Source organism: Falco rusticolus, chromosome 4 (assembly GCF_015220075.1).
Source record: "Falco rusticolus isolate bFalRus1 chromosome 4, bFalRus1.pri, whole genome shotgun sequence".
Classification (NCBI taxonomy): Eukaryota; Metazoa; Chordata; class Aves; order Falconiformes; family Falconidae; genus Falco; species Falco rusticolus.
Window position 1 is genome coordinate 55841930 of NC_051190.1, and position 13448 is coordinate 55855377.

The window sequence follows — 13448 nt, forward strand, 5'->3', positions numbered from 1 at the left end:
GAGAGAAAGAGAGAAAGAAAGGAAAAGAAAGAGAGAAAGAGAGAAAGAAAGGAGAGAAAGAGAGAGAGAAAGAAAGAAAGAAAGAAAGAAAGAAAGAGAGAGAGAGAAAGAAGGAGAGAAAGAGAAAGAAAAAGAGAGAGAGAGAGAGAAAGAGAGAAGGCAGGGTAAGCAGTAAATGCTACGCCAGGATGGTTTCTAAGGAAAACATCACCCACTTCAGCAGGAGCAGGCGGCTGTTGTTAGCAACCGGCATACACAGCCAGGGCACTCTGGCAGGCTGAAGGCAAGATGGATGGTTTCTTGGGCTGATGATGAATTACCCCATCTTCCATCCCTCACAGCCCGGCCTCCGCACTGTGTGTGGCAGCTGGGGAAGGAGCAGAGGATTTGTGTCCTCCCCTCAGCTGCCAAGCTCACGGCCTGCACCGGAGCCTGATGGTGGCGGAGAGGCAAGCCAGGCACAAATCCCCTCAAAAGTTTCAATTCAACATTTTATTTCGTTTCTTATCAATTCATACAGCTCCACTGCTTTAAAAAGAGTACAAAAAGTACCTATTTTGACAGTGGCAGGGCAGAAACAGGGTAGTTGCCCCAGTAAGACATGGGTTGCCTGCCTCAGCCCTCCAACAGCCCTAGCATAGGGGCACGGCGGCGGGAGGGCGGCAAGAGGCTGTGTAAGGGGTGACGAAGCGAGGGGCTGTGTGAGGGGTGACGAGGACCAGGGTGGGCTGCCCACCATCACCCCGCTCCGCGGTGGCCTCGGACGGCGCTGGGCGCCGGGTTCCTCCACTCCGCCCCGGGCCGCTGCCCCGCCCGGCGGCCGGGCCCTTCCCGCCCACACGGTCGCGTAGCAACGGCGGCGGCGGGCGGCGGCTGAGGGGGCGGCGGGAGGAAGCCGAGGCGTCCGGCCTGCCCGGGGCCACCCCAGCGCCGGGCTTGCCATGGCTCAGCGGAGCCTCTCCGCTGGCACGCAGGTAAGGCAGCGGGGCTGGGCCACACGGGCGCACACCCCGACACCCCCTTCACACATACACACACCACCCGCTGCGCAACCCCCCAACACCCCCTTCACACACACACTCTGCACACCCTCTACACCCCCTGCACACACCCCCACACCGCCTGTACAGCCCCCCAACACCCCCGGCACACACCCAGACACCCCCTTCAGAAACATGCCCCCTGCACAACCCCCCAACACCCCCGGCACATACACCCCACACACACCCTGCACAACCCCCCAACACCCCCAGCACCACGCCCCCCTGCAAACACAGAACATCCCTACATATATACACACACACAGCCGTACACCCATGCACAGCCCTGCACACAGACACCCCTGTATGCACCCTGGGGCACACAGAGACACCCACCCACCCATGCATGCACCCTGGGGCACAGACACACACCTGCACACAGACACCCCTTTACCCTGTGCAGTGCTCAGTGCTTGCATCTCCCTTGCACACACACACACCCCACTCACATAGCCCCATAGACACATCCCTGCATAAACCGTGGCACACATACACACTGTGTGCACATGGAGAACCGTGTCGGCCACCATCAGTCACACATACAGCCCACCAGCACAGACACCATCTCTGTGCATGCATGGCCTGTACATGCACATACTTACATACATGTCTTCACACCTCAGTGTTCACGTGCACACTTGCAGTGTGTCCCCTTTCAGGGTCCTTCCCAGGTACCTTTCCCAGCCCTTTCCCCCAGTTTTCCTTCTCTGTTTGTTAATTCCAGCTGTTGGCACACACCCAGGGAGCTCTTTTGACCCTATCCCAGGCTTTAAACACTAACAACCTCATTTTCTTTCCTCAGGACATCTCCCACTTGCTGGCTAGCACCTTTGAGGACCTGTACACTGGAGATGTTATTGGGGTGGACACGGAGACAAATCGGATCAAGTCCCAAGGAGGAGACAGTGTTTATCATGAGAGTTTTATGGAGGAGCTACAGACGGTACAAGTTGAAACCAAGTCAGAGTTTGGAGCTCTATTCAGCTTTCATTGCTACTTTGTAATTTCTAAATCTTCTGTGAAGTAAAATAAAAAGGCAGGGGGAGATCCTAGAACTGACATTTTAATGGAAATGTGTTTGAGCACAGTTCCCCACAGAACTTTTCATATATGTTAATATTTATCACGTGCTCCTTCATGATACTTTCAGCTCTGGATGGCTTTTCAGGCAGAGTAAGACCAGTAAGACCCGTAGCCCTTTAAATGCCTGTTCTACTGGCTAACAACTTTTCCCTGTAACTGCTGCTCAGCGTCCTAGACTTCCTAACTTGCAATGAAGTATTCTCATGTGCTGCATTTTGAAACCAGATGCTGCAAGTATTATTTATATATGCTTACCTTAGTGGTGCACTACAATACATAACCCATTATTACATCCAAGATTCCCAGTGTTGCAAATGCTAAACAGTGGAAATGAAAAGTACTTGTATTAATCATTGCTCTGACAGCTATTGTCAGTGTATAGAAGTGGAGGAATAATTTGAGCAACAGGTATTTTTTCCAGTCTGTGTCATCATATCCTCTCAAAGGTTATCAGAGCTGAAAAACCTGAAGTTTTATATTTCTTTTGAGTCATTTATGAATATACTGGTGAACACAGCATGTTCTGACTAATAAACATGAATATTTACTCCTGAAATGGACTGCTTGGATATTTCAACTGACAGTACCTGTCTGTAACATGTATGCTACAGCTGAACTAGTCATTCAAGGCTCTCTGTATCATTAGAAAAAAAAAAACACACACAAAAAAAGAAAAAAAACCCCCACCCAGGCACTTTTAGAGCACAATCAATCAGATCCATTTTCATTATCAACTTTGGCATGGGTTGGAATTCTATCCTGGATTCCAGTGACAGTGGAGGGATCCCAGAATGAGCAGAGGAAGAGGAAGCATCTCATTTTAGCTGAGATGCATCCTGTACTTTCTATTTTAAAAAATTAATAAATTATTTAAATCCATTAAATGAATCAAAAGGTTAAGCCTTGTTACGTAAAAGTTCTACAGAAAGCTCAGGCTACAGATGGTCTTGAGGCCAATGTCAGTTTCTCTCGCTGTTGGTCTTGTATGTCTCTGTGTCTCTGCTATATTCCCTCTTTAACTTACATTGCTACCTCTTTGAGGCAGGATTTTTCTTTTTGAGTTGTGCTTGTAAAGCACTTACCACACTGTGCAGAGACATCCAAAATATAACAGGAGGGAGGAGTGAAGTATCACTATTGGGGTATTCTGGTGGTTTAGAAACCCTCCTAGAAACTAGGAGGGAACATTTACTTCAAATTTATTCCTACATTTACAGGCAAAATACAGTGCAGTAGCTACTGTCCACAGAAGGGAAAAGACATTTTTCTTGTCCTGAGAGGGTTTCCTCATCTTTCACAGGTTTTTCTTGGGTAACGCTTCTTACCCCACACAAGTAAATGATAGGAATGACGGTGTTTTAGCAGGCTAGTTTATACTTGTAAAGTAATGATGTTTTGCCAAGCTCTCTGTATTTACCTCTCAAAGGCAAATAGAAAATATTTATCTGTAAGGAGATGTTAACAGCAAAAATTACAGTCATTTCTTTACATTCACCCATCCTGTGACAGCTTCTTGAGGAGTATAAGTGCCAACTGACAGAAGCTGACATAGTAGAAGAGAACATCATTCAGGCCCAGGATCGAGCAAAAGCTGAAGAGCAAAGGGCCCTAAACATGCTGAAGGCAGATGTCGGGAAAGATTTCCACAAATTGGGGTTGCCACCAGGTGAGGATTCTGAAAACACTCTCTCTCTCTCCAGTACATGCTTATGGTACCTGGAGACCAATGCAACAATTGTCTAAATCACTGGCAGGACTGTCTAGTACTCAGTACGCCTTTGATTTGGCATTACATCAATAGAGAAACTTTGAAGCACTTCGTGCAGAGATTCAAGTAGAGTACAATCTGTTTAACACTGTAAGAAACTAAAGAACTAAAAAAGAAACAGGTGGTTTCCAAGGTATTAAATTTGCAATTAATGGTTTGTGACATAACTTTATTACAAGTATAAATACCTTGATATATAGCAGCAACAAACAGACATTAAATGTTTCTCTGATGTCTGCATAGTTGGGTTTGAACTGAATTTAGAAGTGTGGAGGCACATGTCTAAGTCTTGTGATTAAAATACCAGATTCTTTCTCTACCCAAAAATATTACCTGACAGTGGTAGATTATAAAGACAACATTATCTTAAGGGGCTAAGCTTTTGCATATTTTTTTAAAAACTTTTGTTTTGTTTTGTTTTACTGTGGCAGTGGCATCCTCTTTTAGGTGGATTGTGGATAATGAACTTCTCAGAAAGAATAATTTGACCTGCCCTGATGATTATATCACTGATAAATTACCTGTTACTAGAGCACCAAAAGGTAACTTTTAAAGCAGAGGATAATTTAGACTTTCTAGAACACTCAGTAAGAACTGAAGCATTGGAGGAGTAGCAGATCAGAGTATATTTTTGTAGTTTTCTGCCAAAGCAGAAGGCACTCAGTATTACAAGCATAAAATTCCACTGAAGGGACGTTGTCAAAATAAAATTGATTAATTAAAAATTATTAAGCTTAAGTGTGTTTAAATCTGAAATTTAATGGCCATTGCACATTTGTTTACAGTTCTTTCCATCTGACACAAAAACTGTATTAATTGTGACTGCTCTGCCTCTGTTCTATTTCATTAGCGCAAAGCTGCAACTGTATCTTGTGTAGAGAGAAGGGAAGTGGTTACAATAAAGTAAAAACTATTTTCAGTGAAATAAAATTATATTCTTTATTCTGGGTTTAAAATTTTCCAGTTCTGGAAATGTATCAGTTTAATTTGCAAATGAAGATCAGTAAGAAAAAACTTTTGGGCAATGTCAAAACTTCTTTACTTCTTTTACTCATGTGTGAGCCAAGGTGAAAGGTTTTAGTATCATTAAAATGAAATTTCTTGGTCAAGTCAAAACAAACATTTCAGAGTAATCAACTTAACCAAAATTTCCAAGATTTGGGGGTTTTTTCCACTGTAATTCCAAATAAAGCCAAAAATCTAACATCACCTCAGAGTTTCCTCTGAGGTGGCGATTTTGTTGTCTGACTATAGGAACATGGGACTAGATGGCACACCCTGTTTATGTAAATTTTCTGACTGTCATAAGTCCATCATACAGATCTTTTTGTAAACTGAACAGGATATTCTAAGTCCCACTCACTCATAAGATTAACATGGCTTTCCGAGAGTAGTAACTTTCTTTTTATATGGCTCATTTCATTAGTATTTCTGAAAGCTTTTTATTACAGCATGAAAATTCATTTGTGCAAAGTAAATTATAAATGTATATTAAATTCTAGAGGATTTAAAGTGTTTTTACTATCAGCAAGACTGAAATAAACTCATACACCTATGCTCAGAATAAATGCTTATAATTAATGTGTTTCTTTTACAGAATTAAATATTTCTTTGAATTGCAGGAAAATCAGAACCTGGCTACATGAAAGAGACATTTAGTTTTCAACAGCATGTTTCTTCAAGCTCACGGGACCAGATGCCTGCAGAGGTTGCACACCTACAGAAGACAGCTGGTAGTATGTCAAATGTGTCTTTGTGCACATTAACTCTGCCTTCAACTCCAGACTCCAGCCCCCAGACTAGAAAGACAAATAAGGTACATTTTACAGATTTATTTATTTCAGTTTGTCAGAACTATAAAGCCTATTGCTGTTCCTGTAACAAAGGGTGAATATCAATGCATTGTTGATTTGGCTCCAGTATTTATTCGATTTGATCTGTCGACAGAAATGCAATATTTCTATATGAATTTTCAATGCTGTATAGCTTTCATTAGCCATATACAGATAGCTTTTTCATCATCCTCAAAATTGCCGTGTTTAATTTTGCACCATGATCTCTTTGTTTTTCAAAGAAAACTAATGCCTCACAGAAGTTAGCCTGGAAGGATAGTAAGTGCAAAGCAGAGGGAGAAAGTGAGTGTGCTTACCTTGCCAAACTTGAAAGAAGGCAGAATTACTTGAAGAACCCCCGCTTTTTACCACTAAATACTCTTCATGGAGGCAAATCTCTTGTAATTTCTCAAGTAAAGATGGAACAAACTGTAGCCAGAAGAAAAGCAGAAGGAAATAAAGGGTATGCAGTATATACAGTTTCTTGATTCTGGGCTGGAGCACACAGAGAGCTCCGCTATAGTATTACTGTGGATTTACATGCAGATACTTTGAGCTAAATGTCTGTATAGTCTCTTAGGAAACATGTCTGTATGACATTTTGGTTTTGCTAAAGGGTATGGTACCTTTTTCAGTTTTTATTTTATAATTATTTAAAGAACTTGGCAGTAAGATAACATCTCCTTTTTTTTATCTTTCAGTGATACCCCATTTATTCCTGTGTTTGTTGCCAATCCACCTGCAGTTTTGTTTTCTAATTATGAAGTTGGCCAGGTTTATGAGGTAAGGACTTACTGCTTTGTAGAGAGTTAATTCTGCTACTGAGAAGCATTATGTCCTGCCGTAATCTACATATTTCACACACTTTTCACTTTCTGCAAAAGTCTTGAGTTTCCTCTTTAAATTGAATTAATGACCCTTTAGCTTCCTTGAAGATACTCTTTCACACATGCCACTGACACACTAACCAGTGAAAACTAAAATGGACCCTTTTCAGTCTTGTCTTCATTTTGATAGCATCTGATTCAGCCCTTATTGAATAAACTGAGATTTTTAGGTTGGTTACGATGAAGTATTCGTTACTACTAACAGAGCACTAGGGAATAGCAAACATTATAATGAGTGATGGTAAAGACAATGGAGTATTTTATTTTCTTTTTACATAAGATGACTATAGAGCTGCAGAACATCACTTCAACATGTCATCATGTAAGACTTATCCCCCCCTCTACTTCAGCTTTTGCTGTTGGGCCAGGTAAGCGTTCTTTTTACTGCCTTTAAGATGTTAGCACATAAGAGATCTAATTTATCTGCTTGAACAAAGATTTTTTAGAGATGTTCTGTTTGGTTCTGCTATCCATAGTGCTCAGTTCTTTAGAAACTGAAGGCTGACTTATGTCATTGGAACCATTCACATGCAACTCTTAAGCAGATTCAAATGGCCTAATGAGGAATTCAAGAAGACTAATTAATATTAAGGTGTTTGAAATTAGATTGAAATGTATCCACGGAATACCTAGATTGAGTCTTATCCAAAATTCATCTAGGAACAGACTTAGTTTCCACTGAAATTATTAGGGGAACAGGGCAGGAAATAACATACTTCAGTTACAGCAAGGAAGCTTAGGTTAGCGGAAAGTTAAGAAAAACATCTTTCCTACAGTAGAATGAGTAGGCACTGGGACAGGTTGCCTAAGGAGATTGTGGTATCTCAGTCACAACATTGGAGGGATATTGAGAAGAAGTTAGATGACACCATGTAAGCCTTGTTGTCTTGTGGAAGAGAAAAACTGGGTAAAGGTCTCTAGGTTTCTCCTCACTCTGTTTTTTGTAGCTATAAGCATGTTTCAGACAAAAAATCTTTCGGTTCAGTGGAAGATATGCACATACACTGATTACACTGGCAGGCCTTTTGCGGTCATTTATTTTTATCAGCTTGACTTAGGCAATAAATGTGGAGAGTTTACAGGCACCTTTGTTGGGGGAGATGTGATCATAAATACATATGCCAACTTTGGGAGGTTTTAATTTTTTTAATTCCCTGCATTTTTTTTCCAAGGAAAATTTCCAGGAAAGGGAGGAATGATTGCTCCTGGGATGACATGCCAGTATACGGTCCAATTTATTCCTGAATATCTAGGAGATTATGAAGATTTTATATTAGTAGGAACTCAAGTGTCAGAACCCCTTCTGATCCCGATCCAAGCTAAAAGGCCACCTCCAGTGTTAACATGTCAGTAACATCCAATTCTTAAGTTTCTCTAAAGTTAAATGGGCTTTTTTTTTTTTTAATTTCATTTGACTGTCTCCAATTTTAGTGACAAAACAAACATGGACAAATGTGGCAGTCCAGTTTCTATGTTTTGATATCTATCTCATTTTCACTCATAATTAATCTATTAAATCTATTAAAATGTAATCCTGTAAAATTTTTCCCCAATTATTTGTTCTTGCCACATGAAACTAATTTTTTTCCACTGTGTTAGAGGAATGAGCAGGAGCCACTTTTCTAGGCTTGCGACTTGTTGATTCTTGAACTCTGACCTGCAATCACTAAATATTAAGGAATTATGTTTTAGTTATAAATATTTGATGCTATTAATTAATATTAATGGCATGTTATGTTAACTATATATGGCTATGACATATCTGAAGGATTCACATCTTAGATATCTAGCCTTAACTGTAACAACCAGGATTACTTTTGCAGAAACTTCCTTTGATTTTTTGTAAATTCATTTTTCCTGTTATACTGAGCTTTTTATAAAATAATCTTACTTTTTGTTATCATTCAGTAGTCTTTAACTATGAAGCACCATTAAAATGTAAGATGAATGCAGAAATATACACCTCATACTGTTTAACATTCAAATGGAAAGAATCTGAGGGGTTTTAGGATTGTAGCACCCAGCATATTCATATGCGGTAATGTTGTCTGTAAAGAGTTATTTAAGAAGTAGCTGGCTTTGCCGACTGCTGGCCTTCACTGTCTGTGCAGTCTGATTTTCTGTGTTACTCATTTCAGTGCCTCACATTATAGACTGTGGTTCCTGCCTTGTTGGAGGAATAAAAGTAACAAAGATTTTGTGCAGAAATGAGGGAATTAACCCTGAGAAGTTCTGTATAATGCCAAAGAAAGCCTGGCCACCACCTGATTTCAAGGTAAGTGATTAGAATGGAAATACTGGGCATGGATGGTATAGATGCCCTGACATGAAGGCCTTTTGATCTAGTCATGGTATATTAGCACAGAATTTGTAAGAACTTTCTGGGGACATCTGTATTGTGCCATTTCCTCAAGAATTCACATTATCCTGGGGACCAATCTCCCTGGATGTCCATACCTTCTGCTTATGCTGTGGCTTGCCTCTGGAAGAAGTCTTGCTCAGTGGTGAGGTAAACTCAGGCATAGATCAGGGAAAGGATAACTGGCTTGAACTTAACCTTACCCTTAAAGCAAATTGAAATGCAATCAGTTCTAGCATTGCTTAAGCTAATTTCCTCGCTGTCCCCACCAAGTTACCACTTACTGACCTTGCTGCACCTGTAGACCCTAGCGGTCCACTCCAGTACTGCTCTGTCTTTAGATTTCCATCAAAAACAAGGTCTAAAGGAAACGGACAAAGAAGATAAGATCTAACTGGTAGATTGGCATACTATGTGCTGGAGGAGAGGCTAACGGGATAGCTGATGTGCCAGGTTGTCCCTCCTGAAACACTTTAAAGTTCCAACTCAAAGTGAATCATAAGCATGGAGAAACAGACAGAGCTCCTATGCTCAGGCATGGCTGTTCTTCTGTGAACATGAATATTAGGGCTCCTGACACTATCGTTTTTCTTTAGAGACAGCACCTTCCCTCCTGCTTTCACCAAGGTAATAAAGCAGGAGTATTTCTGCTGATTAAGCCATATACATAAGCCACATATTTTTGAGATGTGTGAACAAAAAATATAGTAAGAGCTAAACCAGTGATGTTGTAGTATACAGCCTGTTTTAGGTAATGCTGTATTTTAAAAGCAAAAACCTGATCAATTTAATTTGTTTTTTGTTTTCTGGGTTTTTTTTTAACACCTTAGGCTGTTGACACAGTTGATTTTGTGATACAAGATCCTTTTGGAATCCATCCTCCTGTTTTTCAGCTAGCTCCAGGGCAGAGTACAACAGTAGAGGTTAGTATCAACTGCTATAGAAAGTATTTGTACTTTACCAAATACATTAACAAGCAAGAATGATTTTAGAAGATCTTGGCTGGACCTTGCAAATTTGTGTTTGTGTGAACAAAAATGCTCAGATCTTTTTGTGCAATTATGCTGGAAGAATTGCAATTGTGAGTCTTATTGGTGAGTCTTTCACTGCAACTTTGAAGGTCTTGCTTATCCACTCAGAGATGGGTCAGATTTTCTCCATGTAGAACATCCTGTTAGAGAAAACTGGAATCGGAGAACACAGGAGCACTTGTTTCACTTTAAAAAAAAAAACAACTTTTACTTTTTGAGATTCCTTGGGAAAAAAGGACATTTGGGGTAATAAATTCTTTTATTGTAGAGCAGCAGCTACAAATCCTTCACTTATGCTGTGCTCTTTCTTCAAAAAGATTCTGTAGTAAGTGTGCATCAATGGTTGCCACCACTGCTTTGTCTGATGTGGGCCATGTTTTGTTACAGCATCACTACGGAGAAAGGAAGAGAGCATGGCTAGCCTCCAGCCCCTCCTTTTACCTGTACCTTCTGGCTGTTGATAAGAGGAATGGGTCAGGCAGATGTGGATAAAGGAGAAACATTTCTCCTCCTTTCTGTCTCTCCAGGTGCATTGCTTCAGCAGAGCCAGGCACACATGGGAGAGAAAGAGGAGATGAATGTAGCATGGGTTGGGTTTGCCAGTGGTAATGGATAACAGGTAGAAGAACAGCAATGCACATTACACAGCCAGAGTTTTTGGCCCCTGAACCGTTTTTGTTGAGGTGGGACTCGGGGAGGTGGGGAGGGGCACACAACTGCTGCCCTGCTCACACTGTTGTAGCTTGAAAGGCAGCAGTGGCATTGCTCAGAGGGCAGATCCAATTCTGAGGATGCAATTCCACAACTAACCCAGTAGACTGCCCACAACTCCAGTGACTACAAAGGCAGCCTCTGGTGGCCATCCAGATACACACATCTAAGTTTAGTGACCCAGAAAACCTATTTCTTTCTGATATGTATTAAGGGAGTGTGACACTGCTTCTTGCAAATGCAAGATTTAGTTACTAATCACTAGAAATGTCCTTTAATGAACATTCATGAATTGAAATTTATTACTTCCTGAAGAAAAATCAGTTACAGACATTGCTATTTTACTTCTCTCTTTCAGGTAGTGTTTTTCCCTTCTTTTCCAGAAGTCTCACAGCAAACATACACCATTGTTTCTGACAATTGCCAAGTCAAGGATGTTACAGTCTCAGGTTTGTTTCTAAACATCTAAACATTTCTAACACCATAGATATTCAGATAATGTGAGTAGCAGCTGATGACTTGAAGTGATGGTAACATTTTATGTAATTGGATTAAGCAAATACTTTGTCCCTGATAGTGTTAAATCCTAAGCATTATTATTTTCACTACTACTACTACTACTAGTGTGCCCAGTGCATGAAATACGTTCAGAAAGCACTGAGCTCTTAACTCACTGTAGCCAAAAATCCAAACATGAAATGTCACCAAGTAGCAGAAAAGAAAACCTGTTGCTAGGTGCAGTTTGTTTCTCATTTTGTATCTATAAGATAACATGACAAACTGTAAAACATCAGCTTTAACAGGGCAGAAATACATTTGGGTGTGAAGCAGATTTGGGGCACATCTTGAATTAGGGTATTTAGGAGAGATAGGCAATCTTTGGATTAGCTAATGAAATGAGTTGAAATTCTTGTAAATGTTAGTGCTTGTCTTGTAATTGAGAGTACTATAACATTAGGCTTGATTACATCATGTTATTACAGGTATTTCCTTTGGAAATGTTAGAATAGTGGATTTGTTGCTTTTTTTAAAATTTCAATATACTGCTTAAAACATCTGGGAGCCACATTATCAACCATTGTGAACACCCTGCTCACTTCAGTGAAACAAGGCTAATGTAAGTAAGTGAGCTGAGGTTGTGGCCCTGAAATCCAAATCTGTTAAATTCATGAAGATCTCTATTGATATATGTTGATAAACAAAGAACATCAGGAAAATATTGTACAATTAACACATTGGACTTCTGAAACTTGAGGAAACACCAGATATGATCAGTAATGGCCATTGCTGGCATTTGCTATTAGTGAGTAATATGAACAATGTTAATAACCAGATGGTAAACAGTAATACCTACTCATTTCTTCAAGGAGTTGGACAGCTGATAGCTCTGGAGCTTTTGTTCGTCACAGGTGGAGAAAGCAAGCCTGAACCTCATGAAGTTACTGACGTAACATTACAGCATCTCATACGATTTGACCCCCAAAACCCACACACCACTGAGGAGAAGAAATTGGTTATAAGAAACTCTACGTATGTAGCTACTATATTAATAGAGCAATGTTCTCATACCAGTAGGGATCTCATTTGTGATACCATACTCTTTCAAGCTGGAGAAACCTTCATGCACTTGACAAACTTTGTGCAGAAGCCTTGCTTCATTTTGCTCCGTTGTTTAGTAATTAAGGTTCAAGGATGTGCTTGTAAGAGCAGGAACATTATACCTAGATCAAATACTTTGGCAACCACTAGACATACCATTTGGTTCATACGCTGCCAAGGTCAATATATTTGCTTTGGTATAGATAAATCTGCAACTCCAAAGGTTCATAAATATGGATGGTTGAGAAAATATTTTACAGGGTCACCCAGATAAGATTTATCTAACTTTACATGTCTACACTGCATACTTGTGCAACTGAGCTAGGCAGCCTATACTCTTTTCCTTTCATAGTGCAAGGAAATAGATGTTTCTAAGGATGCAATTCTGACTGTAGACATCTCCCATAGAGCAAGACATAAAGCATCCCGGACTCCACTAGATCTCCACTGATTGAAATGGGAGCTCAATGCAACTAACTCATATTAACACTTTCATGATCCCTACTATTGAGTCAATAGATTTAAATATAAACTCTATTTGAAGTCAAGGAATATGCCTCTATGTACAATTACATTGTATTGAATGTAGTGGCATCCTGATTTTGAGCAAAATCAGTCAGGCAATAATAGAAGTACACTAATGTGCAGGATTGCAGTAGTTAGAGGCTGCAAGCCATCAGAGTAGTAAGGGGGTCAGTGCTGGTTTTAGATACATTCACGTAAACTGCTACTTGCTACAATGAATTTCTGGAAGTTTGTTTTGTGGCCTGGAAACCACACATGCGTAATGCCAGAGCATAATGCTGTTTGGGTAAAGATAGTGTGATTCAGTGAACTGGGTACTGTAAACTGATAAACAATGTGACTATGCCTATTTCCACATTTTCTCTGTGCTATAACCATGACAGCCGTCCCTGCACATCTGGTGTCAGCATTTGTATGAAACAAAGCTGGCAGGCTGAGACTGAACTCCATAGAAGCAAAGAGAAAACTTTTTACTGCTGTAGAAAGGATTCAAGAAATTGTACATGTTCAGTTTTGTCATTGATACTCACTTTCAAATTCCAGTGTCCTTCCTCACCTTAGTAAGGCAAAGTTTCCGTGGTCAGCATGAGCAAGGTTTTAAAACCCATGAAGG

At 40.4% G+C, this 13448-nt stretch overlaps 1 protein-coding gene across 1 annotated transcript in view; it reads left to right on the top strand.

The window, feature by feature from the left end:
- Positions 1–941: 941 nt before the first annotated feature.
- The window catches only part of DLEC1 (DLEC1 cilia and flagella associated protein), a 41289-nt gene continuing 28782 nt past the window's right edge, over positions 942–13448 (top strand). Inside the window, exons 1-13 of the mRNA XM_037384649.1 lie at positions 942–974; positions 1843–1983; positions 3633–3789; positions 4323–4433; positions 5514–5707; positions 5966–6186; positions 6425–6506; positions 6891–6978; positions 7783–7956; positions 8749–8885; positions 9800–9892; positions 11070–11160; positions 12079–12241. Coding sequence (XP_037240546.1) covers positions 942–974; positions 1843–1983; positions 3633–3789; positions 4323–4433; positions 5514–5707; positions 5966–6186; positions 6425–6506; positions 6891–6978; positions 7783–7956; positions 8749–8885; positions 9800–9892; positions 11070–11160; positions 12079–12241 — 1685 coding nt within the window. The remainder of the gene's footprint in view (positions 975–1842; positions 1984–3632; positions 3790–4322; positions 4434–5513; positions 5708–5965; positions 6187–6424; positions 6507–6890; positions 6979–7782; positions 7957–8748; positions 8886–9799; positions 9893–11069; positions 11161–12078; positions 12242–13448) is intronic.